Raw genomic sequence first — 27428 nt, 5'->3', positions numbered from 1 at the left:
TTTTTTAGAAAAACAGACATGTAGATCTACAGACCACCTTAGAGAAATCTTTACTTTTTAAATTTTTTTAGAGTAATGTTTCATACTAAATTATTGAAACAGAGACCATTATTACTGCATGTACATATATATCATTATACAGGAAATCAACTTTGGGAGATAAAGGTCAACAAAGATATGTAACTATAGAAGTATCATAGAATTGTTCTCAGAACTTTCTCATTAGTTTTACAGATGCACGACTGCTTAAATTAATTATCTTAAGTTTTTGAAGTAATTGCACAAATTCTTTTAGAGTGTAGTGTTGCCAACTTCATAGTGATGCTCCTTTATACCATATCCTGTACACAGAATATAGAGTTAACCTTGCCACTAATAAAATTTATAAATAAATTGGGCAATACCAATTTGATCATGGAAGAAGGCAGAAAGTATGAAAAAACTTAATCAAATCTGTTCAGCTGTATAGTGCAAATGCCTTTAGAAAAAACACATGTCTGGCTGTAATTCCAAGAACACCAAGAGTACTTGTGATTTGGAGATTATTTTAGATTTACTTTTAAAGTACAAAAGCTACCACAGCATTAACAAAATCATACAGAATTTGGACTAACATGTCATAACTTCTCTGTTTTATTCTATACAGTGCATTTGAGTGCTGAATACCAGATTTGCTTTCTATTCATAACAATTCCAATTATTACAAAAGAATTCCATACAAATTATGAGTGCATGTCTCCATTACAAATATTCTAGTTTAGTACATCAGACAATGTAACATTATGTTATCATTAGTAGTCTACCAGTAACAAATATAACACTAATTAACTGCCATTCCATGTCTAGTTACTTAACTTAATTGCCAGTTATGCTTTACTGCTGATTTCTGACAATTCCCACTTTTTTAATGTGTCAATTTCAATAATGAAAAGATAAAATTTCTTGGTTAAACTTACTAAATATAGTCATTACTATGATTTTTATAATTTGTATACTTAAGAGAACATGGCCATGACCTCAGTCCAGGTGTAAAAGAGGAGATATCCTATCCATTATCCCACTGCTAGTTATGATGTACTTTCATAAATCAGTACACAATGACGAATGTTTGTTATATAAAATGTTTCTCCATGTGTTTACAATTGTTAATTATACTTCCATTTCCTTATTTTATTTACTACTCTGATGATTCTTGGAAATGTTTTTCAGGAAGGGTGGTAGGTTTTTTTTTCATTTCAAAGGTTTTCTTTACTACATGCGTCATTACACATATTTTCAATAGTTTGTAAGTGGAAAAGAAGAGACAATTGTTTATACAGAATGTTCACCTGAGCAACAATTACTGTCAAAACCTTGCCAACATAACATAATGTACAAGTCTGACAATAACATTATACCAGATAAAACTAGTTTCAAACTTGACACTTTCACTTACATTCTTTGCTAATTATTTAAAAAAAACTAATTTATAGCTACAATAACACTAATAACTATTCAACTTATTTTAAGTTTACTTTACATTTATCTCTATCTAGATTTCAATGAAGTAAGTTTAATTTAAGTTAAAATTTGTTCACTTATCAACTTTTATACTCACATTCACCTAGCGCTTGGTTCATATTTTACATTTACTGGTTGAAAATAATAGCTCATATTTTGAATCTTCAGCTATCACTTTATTTAAAGAACATTCAGTTAATTTTTATGATACTAAATTTTACCATGTCATAGTTATTTTAAAACATATTTTAGCAAAAATAATTTATGATCTGTTAAATGAATTACTCTTTATAATGGTGATGACTTTTTTTATACTCAGGCAAAAAATAAGTTTATTGACTATTGAGTTTTTATTGAATTTGTTTTACAAATATATCGCTCCATTATATTACCATCATCATCATTATTATCATTACTATTACTATTATCATTATCATTATGGATTATTATGATTATCATCGTAAAAATCTTATTATTATTATCATTATTATCATCATTATTATCATAATCATATAAAATCTTATTGACAATCTAATATAGTAATGACGTTTTTTTTTAAAAAAGAAAAGGAAATATCCCTCTGTAAGGATAGTAACCATAAAGAACCATATAAGAAACATCCGTACTGCCAGTGAGAGAACAGTACAGTATGATGATATATATACTTACAGTGCATGTCCCTCTCATGTTCATACTCTATGAAAGCATAACCTCGTGGTTTACCATTTATCTTGTCACTCAACATCTTTATCTGAAATTATACAATCATAAAGTTTATATATCTCATTTTCTATACCACTACCTTATCCTAGGTGGTGCCAGTTCATGACTGACATAATTTTACAAGGAGCATCTGTGGAATTGCTCCACCAGTATTTAAGCTGGGAAGTTGATACATCACTTTTACAATGCCAGAACAGTGTGGTATAAAAAGCAATAGAAAAACAAGCATTGATTTACTTGTTTTTTTTTACTTCACACACTTGCCCTGCAATAATCACACTGACCTTTAACATTTCATTTATCTGAGGATATAGAAAACCAGTAATAAAATTATATTTCCTGTCTTCAAAGGTATATAACTTTTAACAGTCTTCTTTCATCACACAGACAGAAAGATTCTCTGTCAGTTACATAAGAACCAATAAAGATGAAGAAGAGGAATTTCTAACACAGAAATAAGTCAGGGATGTTTGTTGTCATACTAACATGATTATAATCATCACAATTATCAGTCATCATCATCAGGACAATGGACATGACAAAACTATTATTGCCATCACTATCATCACCAAAACAGTATTTTAATACACCACAACACCACCGAAATGATACCTCTTTTTTATCTTTTTTTTTTTCAAGCTGTAAATTTGACAATTTATGCACAAATCTCAGTTCCATGCAAATTTCTGTTTCTAATAACTGTTTTCATGTGAACTCTCCCACTTTAAGCGGCCATATATTCAAAGATTTTTCTTAAAATAAGGGGTATTTTCACAAATTAAAGAAATCTCCCTCTTTTTTGATGACAGAACTTCCTTCTTTGCTTATTGCAAATTCTAAAATGAAGAAAAATCTCCCACTAGATCATTGAAAAAAGTTCCCAAGTATGAACTGTACTGAGTACACAAATAAAACATTCTAAAGTTATTCAGGCTTCTGACAAAAAAAGAGAACATTCTACAATACGCATTTTTACCAGACTGTACCAAGCTTCAGTGCAATAAAAATACATCATCCACTCAACCAGCATATTTTCATATGACAGCATTCATCATATCATTATGATTATATTGCAACATGAACAAAAATTTATGAAAATAAACAAGTCTCTACGCATCTTATGTTGTGATGGGTTTAATTTTTCTCTTGATCAAAAATTCAGACAATAAATCTGCATTGTGGAATAAACTCAATTCTTGAGATACATAGATCCTACATGTCTTTGGATTATCAGATTAAAGGATTACAATACGAATTTCGCCATCAAAAGAACACAAGTCAATATTTGCAGTTAAATCATTGTTTTAAAAAATAAAAGGAAAAAGGAGGGATCTATAATTTGGGGGTTTTTTTTGTATGAATTTGGGTGATGAAACATTACTTTTAATTCAGCAAAAATTTGAAAAGGGAAAAAAAAATTGGGTCTTTAAAACCAATAAACCTTTTTTAGGATTCCCACAAGCTTTTACATACAGACTATCTCTTCTTTGCATTTTCTAAACACTTAGTTGAACATAAATTAAGTTCTTTCAAACAAATATAGGACAGGATACACTTGAAATCTTCTACGAGTAATGGCAACTTCTTTATGGGTTTTAAGTAACACTCAAATCTTTCAAACTGTACAAAAATAAACAAAATTTATTCGACAAGAACCATTAGCAAAATGGAATAATCCAATTTTCAATTAGTAACGGGTTTTCAGGATAATCAAGATAAATGAATTGTGCAGACATTAAATAAACAGAGAGAGAGCAGCTATTACAAAACAAACACACTACAATATTATAGCTTAACAACAGGCACAATGTAAGAAAAGTTGACATCTATCTTACAAACTTTCATCAGCAATTCCAGACTAAACATTTAAAAATTTATTTTGTGAACTCTCTCAACTGCACTTCCACACCTTGTAATAAATCTTTCAATAACAAGTATGCACGCTAGTTAAAGAAATATTTCTGTAACTGTGGTAATGTGTTATTAACACAGACTATGGCCCATCCTTTAAAATATAAGTTGGTCTAAAGGTAACTGCAATGCAGTTTGTTTTTTTGGCACATTATTGCACAATGAGCAATTAAATTTCCCTTTTTAAAATAATAATTTTAAATTAAGGAAATTTGGTTTTTTGTATAAGGACAATGTTTAAAATAAAAGAAGGAAATATTTCTTTCACACCGAAATTTCCTAAATTTTTAAACAATTTAATAAATTATTTGTTAAAATTAAAAGTTTTACATAAACTAAAAACCCTTTAAAAATTTTTTCTTGCTGAAAATTAAATGTCTGAATTAATAAAAGGTCAAACATGGAAATTTGGGGTTTCTATTGCAAATCAACCAAAAAATTAAAGGATCCCCAAATGTAAAAAAAGGGAAAAAACAATTTAAAACTGACTATAATAAACACATATTAAACTACCTGGAAACAGGAATATCTAGCACTAGAACCTTGTAACACTGGTTTAGATTATAGACTGATATTTTACCTGGTATTGTTAGCATTAAGCCAGGTATATTGAAGAATTTGGAAACAATCAGAGATATCCTTGTTATGTTATACAATATGTAGACAACAATTGTCATAAATTAATGACATTTAACAACAATGTCATAAACAAATATAAAAACTTAAGATGCACATATGTTGCAGAATAAAAATATTTGTATAAATTGTCTTCAAGACTGGCGCTTAATAAGAAGAACTTGGTTACCAGACAAGTATCAGTCAAGACAGTATGCAACTATACAAAAATATACCCATAGGTCAAGTGTTATACATTGTTTTAGTAAGTAATAACAGTATTTCAAGTTCTATTTCTTCACAAGCTATTGATATATTAAGGGTATTACGCACAGTGTCATTCTAACCTTGACCTTTGACCTAATGGCCTAAAAATCTCTAGAGGTCACCTTAAAGCCATCAGGGAAAGGAACCTACCATGTCTCACAATCTTTGGCTTATTAAGGTATTGATTGAACAAGGATTTTGGACAAAAACTTTGCATAAAGAAGTGTCACTGACCTTTGACCTTATGACCTAAATAACACTAGGGGTTATCTGATGGCCATGGACAATATCTGTAATGAATTTCTTAAAAAATTGGGCTTATAACTTCTCAAGTGATTTATTGGACAAGGACTTAACACAAAGTGTCATTGTGACTAATGACCTTAAAATTAATAGAGGTCATCAACTCACAATAGTTAATGTCATTACCATGTTTTATAAACTCAGTCTTATTTCTCTCTTTCAACAACTTAACATGGTGTCACTCTAACCTTGACCTTTGACCTCATGACCTGAAAAGGGTTGATCCTCTGGCCATGGGCAATTTGTCTACCAAGTAACATAAAACTGACAAGGGAACATTTATGGTATGCTCCCAAATGTTTAAAAAAATATTTGTATTCAATAGAATCCATCTTAAATCCTGTGTTGTATAATACACAGACAATATCTTCAGTAAGAAAACGGCAAGGTTGAATTTAAATTACAATCAATTACTGATTTTGAGAATTGATTACATTTCTCTGTGTGTATACTCACAAGTAATGAAGATGGAGACGTTTGAAGCAATGCCTCGCAGCGTAATTGCTTATTGGATAGACAGAAGACATCTATACAAACCAGACACGCAGTTTTAATAATATACTTGAAAACAATCACTAGGACTTTATTAAGACAATAAATTTTCAATTTTGAAAGAAGCAGCCTTACTTTAGATTTTCAAGGATTTGTCCTGACAGTGGCAGCAGTATAAGACCTTGTCATTAGTTATAAAGGAGCAAAGATTTGGCCACTGTATTAAGCCCAAAATCTACAGAACTTTTGTCTACAACTGCAATTCCTGAATCCAACAATGCTGCAGAAATTTTTTATCATAGGCCATCTGTCTTCAAAAATTTGAAAACTGTGCCTTGCTAAATTACTGAAATTGTTTGTAACAATATTATGTAAAGGTCAAACCAATTCAAAATGTTCCCCCCCCCCCACTCCTAAAATTGGGAAATGTACCCTGTGCTCTACGTCCCCTCCCCCTGGAGTTTTCTAAAATTGGAAAATGTACCCTAGCTGTGTCCCCTCCCCCTGGAGTATCAACTATATCTGATATGCTCTGCAACAACACTATCATAATTGGATTATATAAGATGAGACTGCTAGAGAAAAATAGTAGAGACTTATTAAAAAATTGCTGGTTTTCTAGTAGACAGCAATCAGAACTATATGAAACAACTCAACATTCCACTCTACAAATGCCACTTCCCTCTAAAAGAGAAATGGGCATAAATAGAAATGGCAACAATATAAAGACAATATGATTAATCAAACAATATAGGTGACATGCTGACTTATTAACAAGTTTAATGACAACAGCCTTAAATTATTAATCCAAATGTGTTTCTTACACCACCTTCCCTACCGCTACAAGTCTCCGGAATTATTGACGCAGGTACGCTATAAATTCACTCAATTATTCATGCTCTTTCCTTTTCTAATCCAATTCAACCAAATTTGGCGTGTCTCGCAGGATACCCAAATTACTTCTTTTCTTTTTTTTGTTACGAGAAGAAAAATATAATAAAAATATTGCTTGTCACTGGTCTCAAGAACTTACTCTCTCGTACAAAAAGGAAATGGTGTAACAATAAATTATATCATGTTTTGTGTTCCGCAACAAATAATGCTGATCTTGTGAATATCTACGGTTACACTACTGGTGCTTTTTTTTGGAAATACTTCTCTTAAACTGGACTTAAACAAGACTGTTAAATGTGTAAGGAATTTTACTGATATATTCTGCAAAAAAAAACTATTAAAGGAGTAAAAAGTTGTGCAAAAGATAAGAAACATTTGTGTATTTCTACATTTTCTCTCTCTTTTTTTTTTACTAGTTACTATAAGACTAGTGCAGTGGATTATTTAGTTACAGGTAATATTTCTATCAAATGTGTGAACATTTTATTTGCATTTAATTGCTTGTTAAGTACAGAAATTAAGTGTTGCTGGGAACTTAATGGTTTTGATCTATTCCAAAGGTAAACATTTATATAATGCATCTAAAATTTGTTAACTTAATGCTGATGAAGTACCTCATGTGTTAATATTGCATAACTTAAAGAATTTATAAAATGATTGTTAAAAGAATTCATTCATTCTGGACTTGTAAGAGAACTTACTTTTTAACATATAATTTGAAAATACATGTATGTTGGTTTTTTTTTCCAAATGTTGCAAAGTCACCAAACATTTTCTTATCCAATCGTCACATAAACTGTACTGTCAACTCAACCTTACAAAGCAGAAATGGTAGATGCTTGTTGTTATTGTCAAACATTCTTTTTATTTAAGGAAAACTGTAACAGTATGATTACACCATGAAAACTTTCACTGTTTCATTGATATATTCCAAAGGCAACAAATGACATGACATTAATAATGATACACAAACTGACCTGTCCTAACTAAACTTATACAAACAGACCTGTTCTAACTATACTTATACCAACTGACCTGTTCTAACTATACTTATACAAACTGACCTGTCCTAACTATACTTATACAAACTGACCTGTCCTAACTATACTTATACAAACTGACCTGTCATAACTATACTTATACAAACTGACCTGTCCTAACTATACTTATACAAACTGACCTGTTCTAACTATACTCATACAAACTGACCTGTCCTAACTATACTCATACAAACTGACCTGTCCTAACTATACTCATACAAACTGACCTGTCCTAACAATACTCATACAAACTGTCCTGTCCTAACAATACTCATACAAACTGTCCTGTCCTTACTATACTCATACAAACTGACCTGTCCTAACAATACTCATACAAACTGACCTGTCCTAACAATACTCATACAAACTGTCCTGTCCTAACAATACTCATACAAACTGTCCTGTCCTAACAATACTCATACAAACTGTCCTGTCCTTAACTATACTCATACAAACTGACCTGTCCTAACAATACTCATACAAACTGTCCTGTCCTAACAATACTCATACAAACTGTCCTGTCCTTACTATACTTATACAAACTGACATGTCCTAACTATACTCATACAAACTGACCTGTCCTAACAATACTCATACAAACTGTCCTGTCCTAACAATACTCATACAAACTGTCCTGTCCTTACTATACTTCATACAAACTGACCTGTCCTAACTATACTCATACAACTGACCTGTCCTAACAATACTCATACAAACTGTCCTGTCCTAACAATACTCATACAAACTGTCCTGTCCTTACTATACTCATACAAACTGTCCTGTCCTAACAATACTCATACAAACTGACCTATCCTAACAATACTCATACAAACTGACCTGTCCTAAACAATACTCATACAAACTGACCTGTCCTAACTATACTCATACAAACTGACCTGTCCTTACTATACTCATACAAAACTGACCTGTCCTAACAATACTCATACAAACTGTCCTGTCCTTACTATACTCATACAAACTGACCTGTATTTAATATACTCAACAAACTGACCTGTCCTATCTATACTATACTCACACAAACTGACCTGTCCTTACTATACTCATACAAACTGGGACCTGTCCTAACTATACTTATACAAACTGACTTGTCCTAACTATACTCATACAAACTAACTTGTCCTAAATATACTTAAACTGTCCTGTCCTAACTATACTTATACAAAATGACAGTGACTTGACCTTTTTACAAACTGACCTGTTCTAACTGTACTCAAACAAACTGATCTGTCCTTACTATACTCACACAAACTGACCTGTCTTTAATATACTCATACAAACTGACCTGTCCTATCTATACTCACACAAACTGACCTGTCCTAACTATACTCACACAAACTGACCTGTCCTAACTATACTCATACAAACTGACCTGTCCTAACTATACTCATACAAACTGACCTGTCCTAACTATACTCATACAAACTGACCTGTCCTAACTATACTCATACAAACTGACCTGTCCTAACTATACTCATACAAGCTGACCTGTCCTAAATATACTTATACCAACTGACCTGTCCTAACTATACTCATACAAACTAACTTGTCCTAAATATACTTAAACTGTCCTGTCCTAACTATACTTATACAAACTGACAGTGACTTGACCTTTTTACAAACTGACCTGTCCTTACTATACTCACACAAACTGATCTGTCCTTACTATACTCACACAAACTGACCTGTCCTTACTATACTCAAACAAACTGACCTGTCCTAACTCTATACTCACTTCAATAAAACTGACCTGTTCCTTACTATACTCACACAAACTGACCTGTCTTACTATACTCATACAAACTGACCTGTCCTAACTAAACTCATACAAACTGACCTGTTCCTAACTATACTTATACAAACTGACTTGTTCCTAACTATACTCATACAAACTAACTTGTCCTAAATATACTTAAACTGTCCTGTCCTAACTTATACTTATACAAAATGACAGTGACTTGACCTTTTTACAAACTGACCTGTTCTAACTGTACTCAAACAAACTGATCTGTCCTTACTATACTCACACAAACTGACCTGTCTTTAATATACTCAAACAAACTGATCTGTCCTTACTATACTCACACAAACTGACCTGTCTTTAATATACTCATACAAACTGACCTGTCCTATCTATACTCACACAAACTGACCTGTCCTAACTATACTCACACAAACTGACCTGTCCTAACTATACTTATACAAACACTTCCGTATTGAAATGCTGGGGATCAAATCAGTGACATACAAACTATAATCTTTAAACAGGCTTATCTTTGGATGAATAATTTTTCTTCTATCGTATTTTCAAACAATACTCATTAACAAAAATTAAAAATTTTACTCCCCTTACCCCACCCCATCAACCATCCCATCATTTTTGTTTTAGATTACTGTCTATCAAAATCTAGTCATTTATATCACATATATAAACCAACATCACTAGAAAGTAACAGACATGCTGTTAATAAGCAGTTGTTTTCCCCGAACTTTCAATTCAGAGGAAAGTGTGTTTATATTGAGATTAAAGATAAAACCAAGAGTTCCAGAATCAATCTATAATTGGATTTAGAGGTGAAATATAAATACATCTTGACAAGATCTAAGATCGCAGGCTTCCACGCCATACCCTCATAACTCACACAACTATAAGATTCAGATAAAACAGTGTTGCACTAAAGCTGTGCATTATAGACATTGAGATTTTATCAGATGATTGGTGAAATCCTTCAATCCAAATTTCAAAATAATTACATCAATATGTCTAAAGAAGTTTAAGAAATATCAGTTATGATGAATTATCAATGTTATAATGAAGAATTATCAATGCAGAGATGAATTATCAATATAATGATGAATTATCAATGCAATGATGAATTATCAATACAATGATTAATTATCAATACAATGATTAATTATCAATGTTATGATGAATTATCAACATAATGATTATCATCAGATATGTGGCACAGCTTACATTAATGACATAGAAAATAAGTTAAAAAGGAAGAAAAAATATCTTTTAAATACCTTCTAATGACTTCCCTGGTGTGTAATCTTACAGTTAATTTTATGTTTATTGATATTTTTTGTTGTAAAATGTTATTGGGTCAATTAAGTTTTAAGTGGCTATCAACTGAGTGATTACTTTTTATTGGACAAATTGTTTGTGAAGGGAGGAAGGCATTTCTTGGAATTGCATTAATTGCCCTAAGTGAAGAAGTCCTAAAACTGGTAAAATCAGTAAGAAATCATGTCAAGGCACTAACAGTTTCAGGCCATTGTCATGTTTATAAATGTTACATAATTATGTATTTACAGGTCATTGGGCATTAAACTAGTATTATCTATTCATTCATCTCTGGGTTTTTTTACACTAAGTATATGTATGGCAGCCAACATTATGGTCTTCCTAACAAGCTATGAACAGCCCAGTTAGGTACCCATGTACAAGTTATTTCATTGGGAAACGTTCTGGCAAACTTGATAGAAGTCAGAAACATTGCTATGTTATAAAACATCAAATCATTCCATAGACAGCAGTCAGGTAGTTGCAGCTGTCCCGTCAACCTCCCCCTTTTTATGATACCCTAATTCCGTCAACCTGACTACAAACCTACCAAATTAAGACATAACATTGAAGTTAGTGCAGACTTCTGATATATGAATGTAAGAAAATGAAAGGTCAATATAATCCAGTGCCAAGTAAATAATAGAGTAAACTAGACAACTGTCTCCTTTTGAACAATAGACCTTTTTCTTGTCTGATCACAGTTAATCCATATCGCTAGAAAATTTTGTTTTGCTTAATCAAGAATTGCTGTCTATTTCCAGTCCAACATTTTACAGCAAGAAGTAGAGGAAACTGTGCAAATTCTAACATGCAAAAATTCCCTGGTAACAGTCAGTATCAGTGTAAAATCTCTATATAGCTCTAGATCATTGTTGATAATCATATAAAAATATTAGCAAAGAGCTAAATTAAGGTACAAGGTATAAAATGAAAGCTAAATCTGAAAACAAAGAAACTGTTTGGTAAAACAATAAATATTTCTTCATCAACACTGCTGTAATACTTCACAGCTGTTTAACAATTTTCTTCCTCACAAAATGTTTCCTGGTCTTATCTACTGTCAATCTTGCTCTTCAAACTTTTTATACTAATTGAAAAACATGGAAGCCCTACCATAAACTTTCTATATAACTCTCTTAGTAACCATCATCTTATTTTGTCATACAATTAGAATCTGTTTAATTTAAAGAAAATTAATACGTGCCTGGGGACCTTACATAATTAAAACCCTCAGTTTTAATGTGAACAATTCCAAATTGGTTAAATTTATCCTGATGCTCTCTCTACCTTATATTTGGAACAGATTTATCCTGTAAATTTAATTATCAAAATACTTGAATTACATCCAGTAAGTTGAATTATTGACCTTTAACCTGTTGAATCTGCACAATGGAGTTGCCCAGCTTCCATTTTAGGAACTGTCCATTATCAACTTTGGGAATATTGAAATGAAAATTTGAAGCTAGTCAGCCAACAGTCATAGCACCAGGTCAGACTGCTTGCATGGCTCTAAAATAATGGCAAATTCTATTAAATTTTGTTTTCCAGCCGGTAGGTTAACTTTTTATTCATTTTATGTCTTATCGAAAATTAACTAAGCACAATGTTTTTTCTATGACGATTCTAAATTGAAAATAAAATATTTTGCATCATTTTGCACTGACAATTTAGTTCATAAAATATCTTGCTCAGTTTTTTTTTCTGCTACATGCTAAGACAAAATATGCAATTTTTTACTCAGTCATCAAACACTGCACAACTCATTTATATATAGAACAAGAACAACTGTCACATGAAAATCTGGCTCCAAAACAAACAAAGAACTCCTGATCATGTTGTAAAAGAACTTACATTGCTGACTCATGATTTTACTAAAGATTTATGCTTGTCAATATATCTGCTTTAACTCATCCTAACCTACCTATGATATGATACATATAGAGGAGTATGTTTTGATATGATTAGAATGTACTAGGAAGTTCCCATTCTTATCTGCTGCTACATTTATACTATGACATTCATTTTTTATTTAATTTGACATTGATATAAATAGCATGTAATGTAAAATGGCCACTGTAACATCAAATTTTCAAGTTGTTTAGTTGAAGTCAGATAGTTTACAAATTAAATATTCTTGTGGTTCATACAGTAAGCATGTGGGGGTAGAACATAAATGATTCCCAAACTGAAATATATATAGGAGGTATTAATAAAAAGCAACAGCATATTTTCGTCTGCCTCAATAAAAATACAGCCAATTACAGCATTTACTGTATACATTTCTATATTTCAAGTGATCTTTTTTCACCATGTTCACTTTGACAAAAGTTGAAAACATTTTTAGCGTTTTTTCTTTCTTCTTTTTTTCTAATGAATCTTTACTGAAATAAGATATCTTTTTAACATTTCTAGCTAATTTAGAACAAATTAACATCATTTCTTCCCCTCATATAAATATATAGAACATCTTTATAAGATATATATGTATGACCATACAGCATCATTAATTCCTAGCGTTACATTTTAATAACCAATAATTCTTATATCAATCTATACAGTTTCAAAAGGCAGCACAGTTTGTCTACAAATAAATATTGCTTTTCACTCAATACACTGAAATATTGCTGGACGGCTTCCAATCTTGTTCCTTCACCGAAAAAAAATTGATAGATAGATACGGCTTCCCCCCTTGCAACAAATTTACTGACATTTCCTATGTATTAAAATACATACACACCTATCTAAGATTTTCAGGATTTCTCGGATTTATTTCTGACGCCACTTTGTACAGGCATCCAGTAAAGATTTCTATATTGACATATTGGATGCAAAATTTGTTTTCACTCAAAACTATTCATCATCGTACATTTTGCTATTTTTAAATGTATAATGCTATAATGCGTGAGAGTGATCAAGATTTTTTTGGAGATAAGAAGTAAAGACCACCTGATTACTGCAGGAATTTTTAGGGTAACAGCATAATGACTTCATTTCAACTGTTGTTGTTAACCAGATAAAATACAAGTTATCTGTTTCATGGAATTAAATTGACTGGAAATATTTGGAAATACCCAGGTATTCATTAAGTCTTGATCTTAATTGCTTTTTTCAAGTTTTTGTTTTGTAATTATATATCATCACAAACTTGGCTTCTTAGCACAAATTAATCTTAATTATTCAATTTAATCGATATCGGATAGTAATTTTCCTTTATCTAATCCAGGCAAGCTTCTCTATAGTTTTCAGATATTCAATGGAATAAATGAACTTCAGTATTTCTATATTTTTTACATAGCAATTGTATCATGTAAGCAGTGAGATAGGGTAAAACTATTGTGAACAGGCATCTCATGTTTCAATCATGCTAAAATAAGTTATACATCACCTCACACAAGTCCAGAATGAATAACAGTTTAGTAACAGTCTAGAGAGATAATGGTTAAAATTTATAACTAAAACAATACAAAGGATTATAGATATTTAAGAGAACGGATATTAATTTGGATTTGACTAAGGAAAAATATGAGTTACAATTTATCTGGGGTCCAAGCCCTATCTCAAGGGGTGCATTCTAGCCGACATACAAACTTCACACAAGGAATATGGGGCCCAGGCGGAGGTAAACGTGAAGCAAGAAGTTATGAGCGTGACCGGACGCAGTCGGCTACATCGACTACCGCAGCAGCTATAGCTGCACAAGACTCGGATGAGGTAAAGTAAAGCTCTCATCATTTTATCACAATCGAATTTTAACTCATTTTTTTTTTAAAATAACTATGACAGCAATAAATTATGACAATTGTTTTTGCTGCTCTAACTAATGGATTGTAAAAACAAAAACTTCATGAAATTTTTGTACTTTCTTAAAAGGTCTCTTTTTATCAGAAATATATGCTCTGAATGAGCTAGTTCAGTAGTTTTGAAGATTGCACAGAAAAAAGGTGAGTACAATAGCTCTCCCTATGCTTTGAATAGTCAAGATAACTAATGTGACAAATATGGGGATTTTTAGAGAAAATCTCCTTTTACTGGGAAGGGGGAGGGGGATGGGGGTAATTCCAGATAAAGAAAAGGCATGATCTTAATATCTATGGCCTATTTGAGGCCATTTCCATTATTATATAATTTCCTGCATATGATGCTTTCTCTATAATGCTGACTTTTCATACCTCTTTATTGTATTAAAGAACTGATTTTTTTCCCCTTTTAAATGCACTGTATTAATCCTTGATCTTACCCATTAAACTTCTCATGAAAATGCCACCTTTACTGCAGTTCAATAGAGAGTTAAAGCATCTTTTTATGTGCATTAACATCTGCAGAAGCACAAGAATGCATTTAAAGCCTGTTTAATGTGCAAGTGCCATGCCATTTGACAGTAATGTTTTGATTATAAAGCTACTAGGGCCGTCACTGCATAAAGCTGTTTTTAACATTGCACCCGGAGTCACATATATTAAAAACATGCGGTCACGAGAATCTATCAGTTTATACATGACTTCTTCTCATTTAATATATGTCACACGGTGAGAAAAATGTGCAGCCTGACCAGGACTCGAACCCGGGACCCTCGGAATACCGTTCCGCGGTTCTACCAGCCGCTTACATATCTTCTCCCCTAAATAGTGAACAGTTCTGAACCGTGACATGTAATTATACATACATGCACAGTTTTTTTCTGTTACAAAATTTTTACCTATTGTTTCTGCAAAGATTCATCGAAACCTATATTGATGAATGTAGTTCAAAAACAATAACAATTTCACCAGATGGCAGCACACACATACATACCCACAGACAACAACCTGACTTAATGTCTCCCAATAGAAACATTAAAAAACATGTTCAACTATAAATGCTCAACACTGATTACAATGATGGGAGCTATCTTAACATAATATTACTAATATACGGAAGCATCTGCATGTTACGTCTAGATTTAATTTAGATACGGTAATATAAATCTTATCATCATCCGAATGACGTAACAAAATATCTTGATTTTATGCTTCCATTCAAAAAATCATTCTATTCTAAATATCATGAAAATTTAGAATGATGAAGGTAAATTAAAATGCAATATCAATTTCTAACATGCTGTATTTTTATTATTGACTTTTTTTCCTTGAATTTAGAACAGTCCTGTGGTAGTATATGAAAAACAACAATTGAGTAGCCCCAAAATTATTGTAAAGTGGCTTATTTATGCTCTACACTCTGAGAGGTGCATAAAGAGTATTTTTATTATCACCATTAACACTTAGTTTGGGCATGAACATTTCACAGCCATTGTAACAAGATCATTTAAAGTGACATTATGCTCTTATAATCACTGTCAAGTTGAGTTGAATTTATAGTTATAATGGTGATTGAACAACAGTTGATATTGAAATATGTTAAGATTAGCTTAAAACTATTATAGAAAGACTGCCCCACTCTTTGTATTTATTGTTCATATTATTTTGACTTTCATTTAGTGAATTTTAATACACCTGTTAAAATCAATCAATTCTTGTGAGTGATCAAGTTTTTATTTGAATTTATTTTTCATGATTTCAAATTATAGTACTGCTTATATTTTCAAAGCAGGTAACAATATCATTTTTCATAAATATTCACAAAAAACGTTGATTGCATTTCTATATAATCATTGTTATATGTTTATTTGCATTTTCATCATCTAAATGGTATATGTATCATCTTAAAAGAAAAACTCTTTGATTTTGGCAATATTCTGGTATAATGAAATGTCACAGTGTTAAGTCTCCATCACTTTATTGTGCTGAAACCCTATCTAATTCTTCAACTTAATGTTAACTTCCTATATTGTTTATGTATCTTTATCTTTACTGTGCTGAAACCCTATCTAATTCTTCAATTTAAAGTTACCCATCCTGCATTGTTTATGTATCTTTATCTTTACTGTGCTGAAACCCTATCTAATTCTTCAATTTAAAGTTACCCTTCCTGCAATGTTTATGTATCTTTATCTTTACTATGCTGAAACCCTATCTATTTCTTAAACTTACAGTTAACTTCCAGCATGGGTTGTCTTTACATGTATATCTACAGTCTGTTCTGAAACCAGTTCAAATTCTTCAAGACATAAAATCAGAAAAACAGAAGACATTTATCACATCCAGAGTTTAATGAAATTGCTTCCAACTTCAAAAATTAATTTTCTTTAACTCAACTAAACAACTCCCTTTTTGAAAATGTGTGTTGAGAATGAAATTTGATTAAAGATCTCTTGACATTCTAAATGACAAAAATAAAAGAAATGTTAAAATTTAATGTAGAAATGTAATCAACATTAGATCAGATCAATTAAGGTGCCAAAAACAAACAAGTTCATAGCATTGTTTCAAGTTTCTGCCATCCCTGACAATATACCAAGTTCCTGGCATTCCTGACAATGTATCAAGATCATGGCATCCCTGACAATGTATCAAGATCATGGCATCCCTGACAATGAATCAAGATTATGGCATCCCTGACAATGTATCAAGATCATGGCATCCCTGACAATGAATCAAGATCATGGCATCCCTGACAATGTATCAAGATCATGGCATCCCTGACAACAAATCAAGATTATGGCATCCCTGATAATGTATCAAGATCATGGCATCCCTGACAATGAATCAAGATTATGGCATCCCTGACCATGTATCAAGATCATGGGATCCCTGACAATGGAATCAAGATCATGGCATTCCTGACAATGTATCAAGATCATGGCACCCCTGACAATGTATCATATCATGGCATCCCTGACAATGTATCATGATCATGAGATCCCTGACAATGGAATCAAGATCATGGCATCCCTGACAATGTATCAAGATCATGGCATCCCTCACAAAGTATCAAGATCATGGGATCCCTGACAATTGAATCAAGATCATGGGACCCCTGACAATGTGTCAAGATCATGGCACCCCTGGCAATGTATCATGATCATGGCATCTCTGACAATGTATCAAGATCATGGCATTCCTAACAATGTACCAAATTTCTAGCATCTTTGACAATGTACCAAGTTCCTGGGATCCCTGACAATGTACCAAGTTCCTGGCATCCTTGTCAATATACCAAATTTCTAGCATTTTTGACAATGTATCAAGTTCCTGGGATCCCTTACAATGTACCAAGTTCCTGACATCCCTGACAATGTATCAACATCATGGCATCCTTGTCAATGTACCAAATTCCTAGGATCCCTGACAATGAACAAAATTTCTAGCATTCCTGGCAATTGGGAAATCAATTATGGTTGTTTGACAGGCTTAATTGGTTCTTTCCACAGGCCAGTACCACATGTACAGTTCAAACACATTTCTAGATACTCCAGGTAGCTGCAGTTGAGTTCCTAATGAGATATCTATTTATAGTAACATCTTGTTAACTACCTGATTAATGTTCATGGACAGAAAAACTACCCCTATACATGTATTGATAATACACAGATATCAAAACAATTTATCTGTTCAAAGCCAGCATAAAGTCAAACTCTCCTGGGATAATGTTTTTATTAAGAACAGTATCATTGTCTTGAAAATTGGAGGTCCATTCATCAAAAAACGATCCATTTTTGCATGAGTTGCATACATCAATTAAAAGCAGGGCTAGGAATAGCTGTTATATACTGTATAAAGACTTAGTGCATATCAGTCCCTCTTATTATAGAAAACTGTGGTCTGGGAATTGAAGCATAATTGAAAGCACGATGTTGATTAATTAGATATAATCAGATATGTTATCATTCATTATTACAATATGATCCAGTCTTTACAGTTGTATCAAATCTCTTTGTTTGTAAATCATTATCATTCATTCTAATATTAATAGGCGTCATTCAAAAAATGAGTTCAAGTATTTAATCATTCTGAACAAAAAATGAGTTTTATTTTGTCAGTTAATTGATCACTGCAGACAAAAATGAATCCAATTTTGTACAGACAAATAAGAATTGCAGCTCTCCTCCCAATAGATTTAAAGCAATCTATCACCAGAATGTTTTGTTAGAGCTTTGAACTTTTTTGTATTCTAAAAGCAGGAAAATATACAACAAACTTAAAAGTGGTAAACTATGTCTTAAATACAACAAACTCAAGACTGACCTATTTTAATACAATGTTGCTATGTTAAAGGGAGGTAAGATTAGTAAAGGGAGGTAACTATGTGGAAAAAATAAATCTTGTGACAGTCAGAGTTTACATGAAAACAGTTTATATTTTACTTTACTCTAATTAAGGTACTACTTATACTGAATGTGCTAGGTGCAAAAGAAATTATGCTTGAAGATGAATTCCATCATGAAATAAGACAAGGAGGCAAGGAGTACAAACACACAAATTGTTGTTTACATCTCACATCCTTACAGTCTTATTGAATAGACACTATCAATATATATATCATAATAGTTTTGATAAGAGTTTGTCAATGATAACTTCTCTATTAAATGATAAAACAACACTCACAATGCTCTTGGCAAATGCATCTTGGAAACAAAAAAAATCAACTATAATGCAGAAAGTATTACTGTAAATAAGTCGGTTGCCGGAGATTCCTATAATCTTAATATTCTATGGTTGCAGTTAGTTGCAGCTTTATCTTATTAGACGGATATAAAATACTCTTTAAATGCATTAGGCATGTTATTCCTTTATAATCAATCGAAATGCTTGGTATTGCACTGCTTCATTAAAAATCATCTACATTCTATACCTACATATTTTCTCTACAGATTTGGAAAACTGAATTCTGTTAATCCAAACCATTGCAGGCATTAAAGTATTCATAATGAATAAGTTAAATTAATATCTGTGAAGATATTGTCTAGGTATCTAGATAGTAAAATGTTTATCTTCAACTAACCTTCAATTCTACCAAAAATAAATAAATTCAGGACCATTAATTTAATGAATATTGGTCTCATATTGGTAACACATTCTGATGTTTGTAGGAAATATGTTTATCAGTTTAATAGTGATGTAAATGTGACATTTACGATACTAGTTTTTTTTTGAAATTCTTAAATTTTGTAAGTTTTTGCTACTCTATATAACAGTTGAGGTGAGATTTTACAGACCGCTATAACAATTTGATGGGCAGGTACACAACTTTCAATGTCTTCAATCAAATTTGTAACAATAAAACTCACTACATGCATTTTATTATGAGGGTGTTGGAATGGAACCAAAAACATACTGGCACGAAAAATAAACCACTAGTTAGCTGATAGCATCAGCTGCAATGTTCAGGTGTGATTTCTGGCGTTCCTACCAATAACTACACAAGACCTGTCATTTATACAAAGGTAATGTCAAAAATGATAGCACCACAGTCACTGTCATCATCAACATGATTATCTTTCACTCTTGTGTGACAATATTGCTGGAATTATAAACACTTAAACGTGATACATACATTACTGTTCATTTACTTACCTTCATTTTCTAATGAACTGTAATGAACTGAACAGGTGAACAAAACAAGACAATTTTCTGTGTGACTTGGATAAAGATAAAAAAAAAAAACACTATTACCTATGTTTTCTCAAGGATTAATAAAATACAATGATACAGAACAGCTGAATGGTTATCTTAGTCACCAAAGTTATATATCTATCTATCTATCTTCTTACTAAAATGTGATAAGAAAATCACAAATTTTGTTCGGTGCTGACAGTTTGTGAGGTAGAGTCAATGCAATCAAAATATTGCCATACTGGGATGTTCAGTAATTAATCATTTATTTCAATTCATTTACTTTATTTTTTTTGACTGATTACAAGCTGTGACTAGAAATCATTTGTTGCATTCATTAACACGCTACAACAGCTCTTTGTTTGTTTCAAAATTATTCTTCAAGAGAATGTTGTTTTTTTGTTTTATTTCTCTTTTTTTTTTCTCCAAAAGCTACAGTGAATGTCATCTCCCTGATTAGCAAGTAATTCAGCATAATTATGTGAGTTATAAAGCTGTAACTGATTCATTTAATGATATAAGTGTGGATGCCGACTTTTACTGTGATTCTCCACAACCAGTGACAAGGATTATACTGTGAAATATTCACCAGTGCTTTCACTACCTGATACTGGATTTTTATTTTTTGTGTGTATTTGTAATAATAAAAAAAAAAATTGTGATAAAAAGTGTATTAATTATAAACGACATTGAGAGTGGTTGGGGTTTTTTTCTGTTTGTATGTAACCATGGCAATGCGAGTGAGTACAAGTATTGCTCCCGGGCAGAGTCTCCAAGAAACAAGCCAGGTAAAAGCTTGTATAAATATAACAATTAATATGTGCATGACAGAAATATGTAATGATTTATTACACTCCCTGTATTCCCCTCCACTCTTATTATATTCTATAATATATTAGATATATTTACCTTGAACACTCCCTTTTCCCTAGACATTAATGCTATTTTAATCTACTGTATTAAGTTATCATTTACTAAAAGACACTGATATAATTACAGTAAAGAGCTTATTATGATGACAATGATTATAATTATGTAAATCTACTTAGATTTAAGTTATCAATTAAGATACATGATACTGTCACACCTAACTTGCAGATGAGATTTGTTATCTTTTGTTGTAATATGTATCAGAACCTAAGACAATGTATAAACAGCAGAAATATCAGCGTCACATTATTAAAAGATGCTGGTAATGTTACAAGTTTTATGTGAAATACAACTTTCTTTTGTATAAACAACCGTGCAAAATAACTTTTAAATGATCCATTTATATTTGAGAAGAAATTGTTTTTTCCAGACGAAAATGAAAACCTATCCCACAATTTATTTCACTGTGCAACCAATGTGTTTACATCTAAAGAAAAAACTTCAAAAAAATTCTGTACATAATGCCATAAGATTGTGCTTTAACATACTTAAGGAATATAAAAAAGAAAATATCTGAGATAAAGTGTTATAATCATAGACAATTTCTGCAAGAACAGAACATATCTCAATATAAAACCAACAATGACACCTCAACACAAGATCAACAGAGACACCTAACACCAAATCAACAATTAGGGGCCTACACCTCAACACAAAATCAACAAAGAGACCTTAATACCAAATCAACAAAATGACACCTCAACATAATATCAACAAGGACACCACAACACAATATCAACAAAGATACTTCTATACAAAACCAACAAAGGCACTGACCTAATTTTTCAGGAATTCCAAACCAACTAACCAACCAATGAAAGTATTCACTGATTCAAATGATTGAGTTAGGTATATTTGATTTGATTACACATTCATCATATAATATCAAATCAGGATTATTGAGAACTGTGTTAAATGGTGCAAGGAGTAGCTTGTCTAATTCAAGTTTATTCAATGCTCCTTTTTTGTCTTGAATTTCTTAGTTAAACAAAAATCATTAATAATTGCTTTTAACTGAGTACTTCTTGACATGAAACAAAATGTCTGCACAACCCGCCGCACAACCTTAATGCTTTATTTCATAATTCAAAATTTGATCAAACCCAGCTTCATAAATCAAATATGAAATTCTAAGAATAACTTGATAAGCCTTAATTTAAATAAAAACATTTAAATTTGCTAAAAATCGGCTTCATAAATCAAAATTTTTAATATGAAATACTAAGAATAATTGGATAAGTCTTGATTTAAAGAATATGAGTAAAGCAGGTAAGTATATCTAAGGTATTAACAAGGTAACGGTTGGTAGGTCAACATCCTTCTTTTACATTCCATTAATTAATGGCTAATAATATTCTTGTTTCCATGAACTTTTGCCAATGAAAAATTGCAAACTTCAACCTCTCTCACAACATTCCAGTCCAAAATCAATAAACAAATTTTGTTTTCCAGCCAGTTTATTTCCTTCAACTCACAGAAATCAACAAAGATAAGATTAAAGGCAGTAGCAAATCCCCTTGTACAATGTATAATATACAAACATCAGTTTCTGGCCTGAGACTGCTAAATTTCTTTACTTAATAAAATATATCACTTTACAGTAACTGAAAACCATGTAATATAATCAGCAAGTTAATTATTCCTAAATATCCAAAAACTAGCAAAATGAAAATCAAACATTCTGAAGTCTAAACTTTAATTCTACATGTTTAATATTGATGATTACCTACGAAAATAACTGCAATGTTGTAACAGAATAAACATAAAGAACAAACATCTGCAATATTGTAACAGACAAATAACTGCAATGTTGTAACAGAGTTAATTTTAAACAACAAATAACTGCAATGTTGTAACAGAGTAACTTCATATAACGAATAACTGCAATGTTGTAACAGAGTAACTTAATACAACTTATAACTGTAATGTTGTAACAGAGTAACTTTAATCAACGAATAACTGCAATGTTGTAACAGAGTAACTTTAAATCAACAAATAACAGCAATGTTGTAACAGAGTAACTTTATACAACAAATAACAGCAATGTTGTAACAGAGTAACTTTATACAACAAATAACAGCAATGTTGTAACAGAGTAACTTTATACAACAAATAACAGCAATGTTGTAACAGAGGTAACTTTATACAACAAATAACAGCAATGTTGTAACAGAGTAACTTTATACAACAAATAACAGCAATGTTGTAACAGAGTAACTTTATACAACAAATAACAGCAATGTTGTAACAGAGTAACTTTATACAACAAATAACAGCAATGTTGTAACAGAGTAACTTTATACAACAAATAACTGCAATGTTGTAACAGAGTAACTTTATACAACAAATAACAGCAATGTTGTAACAGAGTAACTTTATACAACAAATAACAGCAATGTTGTAACAGAGTAACTTTATATAACAAATAACAGCAATTGGTTACAGAGTAACTTTATACAACAAATAACTGCAATGTTGTAACAGAGTAACTTTATACAACAAATAACTGCAATGTTGTTACAGAGTAACTTTATACAACAAATAACTGTAATGTTGTAACAGAGTAACTATAAACAATGAATAACTGCAATGTTGTAACAGAGTTACTTTAAACAACATATAACTGCAATGTTGTACCAGAGTAACTTTAAACAACTAATAACTGCAATGTTGTAACAGAGTAACTTTATACAACAAATAACTGCAATGTTGTAACAGAGTAACTTTATACAACAAATTACAGCAATGTGGTTACAGAGTAACTTTATACAACAAATAACTGCAATGTTGTAACAGAGTAACTTTATACAACAAATAACAGCAATGTGGTTACAGAGTAACTTTATACAACAAATAACTGCAATGTTGTAACAGAGTAACTTTATACAACAAATAACAGCAATGTGGTTACAGAGTAACTTTATACAACAAATAACTGCAATGTTGTAACAGAGTAACTTTATACAACAAATAACTGCAATGTTGTTACAGAGTAACTTTATACAACAAATAAACTGTAATGTTGTAACAGAGTAACTATAAACAATGAATAACTGCAATGTTGTAACAGAGTTACTTTAAACAACATATAACTGCAATGTTGTAACAGAGTAACTTTATACAACAAATAACTGCAATGTTGTAACAGAGTTACTTTAAACAACATATAACTGCAATGTTGTAACAGAGTAACTTTAAACAACAAATAACAGCAATGTTGTAACAGAGTAACTTTATACAACAAATAACTGCAATGTTGTAACAGAGTAACTTTATACAACAAATAACAGCAATGTTGTAACAGAGAACAAATGAATTCAATGTTGAGTACATAAAGAACAATCAACTGCAGTGTTGTGATGAACTTAAGAAACACATAATTCTAATGAATATATATCAGTAACAAGCCTAATAGATAACACTGTTACCGACAAGTGTTTCCTGGCACAAGTTTCCCCATGTCTTAGATTGACAATATGCAATGTATCAAGAAAACTAGGGTGAAAGATATCACTCTACGTTAATGCTTACATTTTATTATTATTACCTTGATGACGTAAAACCACAGAATCTGCTTAGTGTAAATTTCCATCTATTCTCATACTAAAATAAACTTCTTTTTTTTTTCAGTAAGAATTTGAGTTTTATGTGATATAAATAGAAAATATATCATGTACAAGGCTGAGATATCATAAACTTTATCATACAAAATAAGTCTTATATCATTATAGAACAATGTTTTCTCTATGGGAATTATCAGGTAACAGTTATCATTTATCTTATATTAAGCTTTGAACTATAAACAGGTATTTTTTTACTCAAGTCCTGAAACTCTCTTGACTTCTAAAATACTGCGTAAAATCAATTAAACATCAGTGTGATCCATGATATTATCAAATATTATTTTTGATTATTATTAAAACCCATTATCAAAAACATTTTTTGGGGGGCTTAAATTAAAAAGAGGCAGTTTTAGCTGTTTAGTAATTTTAGTTTTATCCTTCACTCTGCCAAATTTCTTATATTTATAAAGTTTCCAGTTTTGGAACTATCCATGATATCTTGATGAAAATTTGAAGTTAGTAAAGTCAAGTAAGTCTGTACTGATGTGCAGGCCGGCCTACTGGTATCTTTATACTGGTGGCAAAGGCTTATCAGCAAGGGTCAATAGGCAAGTAATTCACACTAAAAATATACCTTCTTATAAACAATTAATTTGGCATGGACAGACCCTGCACATATGGTACAGCACATGTCAATGTTAACAGAAGAAAACCATTGCAACTTACTTTTCGTATAGGTCCATATACTTCAAATTCTCTACGTAGTTTAGATTCACTTGTATCATAATTCTGAAAATAGAAAACAAAATGACATTGTTAAAGAACTGCCCGATAAATTATTATACACCTTTATAAAGGAAATTGAATGGCCAAATTAATATACTGAAACCTGGCCCACTTTGTGTGTTTCACCTCCTTAATCCTTTTTATTAATTTAAATACTTATAATTATTTTTGTGTTCAAAATAATGCATGTACATGATTTCATAACACATGTGTAATCATTCATTCTATACCTTTAAAAGTCTCTTATTCATTCATTAAGTCAAAACTCTTTTCCTAGCCAGGACCTTTATATAATACATGTTTTTCATAAGAATTTCTCAATACAAATTGAATATCATTTAATGCAAGACTTTTTCTACAATTTCTTCTGCATTCTACCTTTTAGCCAAAGTAAATTAGGAAGATAGCATATAAACAATCAAGAGTGGACAACTCCACAAGTACTAAAATTGACTTCAAAGGGAGACAATCTAAAACAAATTACAGGCCATATAAATTATACTTGTTATTTCGGAGCTACAAGAGGCAATTGGTGCCAATTTGAGAACAAAAAATGATGTGCGCCAACATTCTGACATTCTTTAGCTTCTATCATAGATCAATAGAATTAATCTAGCTGGTTATTCTGTTTGAAGGTTCTTGTACTCTTCTGCTACATTATGTACATGTCAGAACGAGACAGGTTCCCCTCAATCACCCGCATTTTAAGTAGTAATATATACAACAAAGAATCAATTCCTCACTCAAAACGCTTTTCATAACACCGAGTGGTAATTAGGTTTTCTGGTGAGAACAATATTTCTAGATCAAGTTAAACTCGGACAAATAACCAAGCTGACATTTAACGAAATGGAATAAATTGCTCAATTATTTTGGCTACCAGAGCCAAACCACTGGGAAAATATGAAGTAAACTGCACCAAATATAGAAAATAATGGCCTTCCAGCATAAAAAGTGCCAACCAATTGTCATATACAATCAAATACATACTGTATTTATATATAAATATAAAATGGGAAATTATGAGCATTTGTGTTTTTACAAATTCACTACAGTATAACTACTATATTTTCATTTTCTTTTAATTAATATATATTCTCCACATATTAAGGTAGGAAGACAAGAGATTTATAATTGTGTATACTGCCTTAGCAAAAAAAAATCTTCACTTGCAGACTGCGTCATTTGGCATTTGAAATTTCTTATTTCCCAAGACAAGATGCATCCCCGTGTCAACATTGATAAAAGGAGAAATGTCTAAAAATGACATCCCTAATCCAAGCCAGGCAACTTTGTCTGTATAAACAAGCAATCAATAATTATGAAATGGACTTTCACAGCAACATAATATGATTTCACAACACTATAGATATGTTAAAATGTCAAACAAATAAACTATTTGATGTAATTCATTACACTATCTAGAGATAATAAAAGACATTCAAATGATGAGAATATTTTGATAAAGTCTGAGAGGGTAAAGGGTAAGCTGTTTGTGAGAAATGAGAGACTGGCTTCAAATGATGTGGGGGAGTTGCTGAGGTTGCGGTTGCATCAAGTATTGTTTATTAGATTTCTTTGACTATTTTAATTCTTTCATTTGATTAATCCATCTTTACTTATCTTAGATAAAGTTCGAAAGTTCACATGCATGAAATACTGCATGGAAGGACGGACACTTTGGGATGGGGCAGGCTCTTCCGCAATTAAAAAAGCTAAAAACATCTCCATATTTGTATGCCGACCTTTATTAGCAAAACCAAATCTACCAGCTGAAATAGTTCATTTCTTTTAATTGCAAATTTAGACTAAAAAGTATACA

The 27428-nt window shown here is 31.3% G+C and overlaps 2 protein-coding genes across 4 annotated transcripts in view; one reads left to right on the top strand and one right to left on the bottom strand.

Annotated features, from left to right (window-relative positions):
* LOC132759742 (potassium voltage-gated channel protein Shaker-like) overlaps positions 1-27428 on the top strand; it is a 112412-nt gene that overhangs the window by 2352 nt on the left and 82632 nt on the right. The window contains exon 1 of one of the 3 annotated variants that reach the window (XM_060751564.1): positions 13296-14547. The exons of 1 other annotated variant lie outside the window; for it this stretch is intronic. In XM_060751564.1, coding sequence (XP_060607547.1) covers positions 14359-14547 — 189 coding nt within the window. In that variant the 5' untranslated portion in view covers positions 13296-14358. Of the gene's footprint in view, positions 1-13295; positions 14548-19694; positions 21116-27428 lie in introns of those variants that run through there. One more of the 3 variants, XM_060751565.1, reaches the window with a different exon arrangement.
* Positions 1-27428, bottom strand: part of LOC132759743 (U1 small nuclear ribonucleoprotein 70 kDa-like) — an 87844-nt gene that overhangs the window by 10406 nt on the left and 50010 nt on the right. The window contains exons 5-6 of the mRNA XM_060751570.1: positions 25547-25609; positions 2170-2251 (exon numbers count right to left, since the gene is read on the bottom strand). Coding sequence (XP_060607553.1) covers positions 2170-2251; positions 25547-25609 — 145 coding nt within the window. The remainder of the gene's footprint in view (positions 1-2169; positions 2252-25546; positions 25610-27428) is intronic.

Source organism: Ruditapes philippinarum, unplaced genomic scaffold (assembly GCF_026571515.1).
Source record: "Ruditapes philippinarum isolate M1 unplaced genomic scaffold, ASM2657151v2 ctg189_1_1_1_1, whole genome shotgun sequence".
Taxonomy (NCBI): Eukaryota; Metazoa; Mollusca; class Bivalvia; order Venerida; family Veneridae; genus Ruditapes; species Ruditapes philippinarum.
This window is presented reverse-complemented; position numbering and strand designations above follow the sequence as displayed.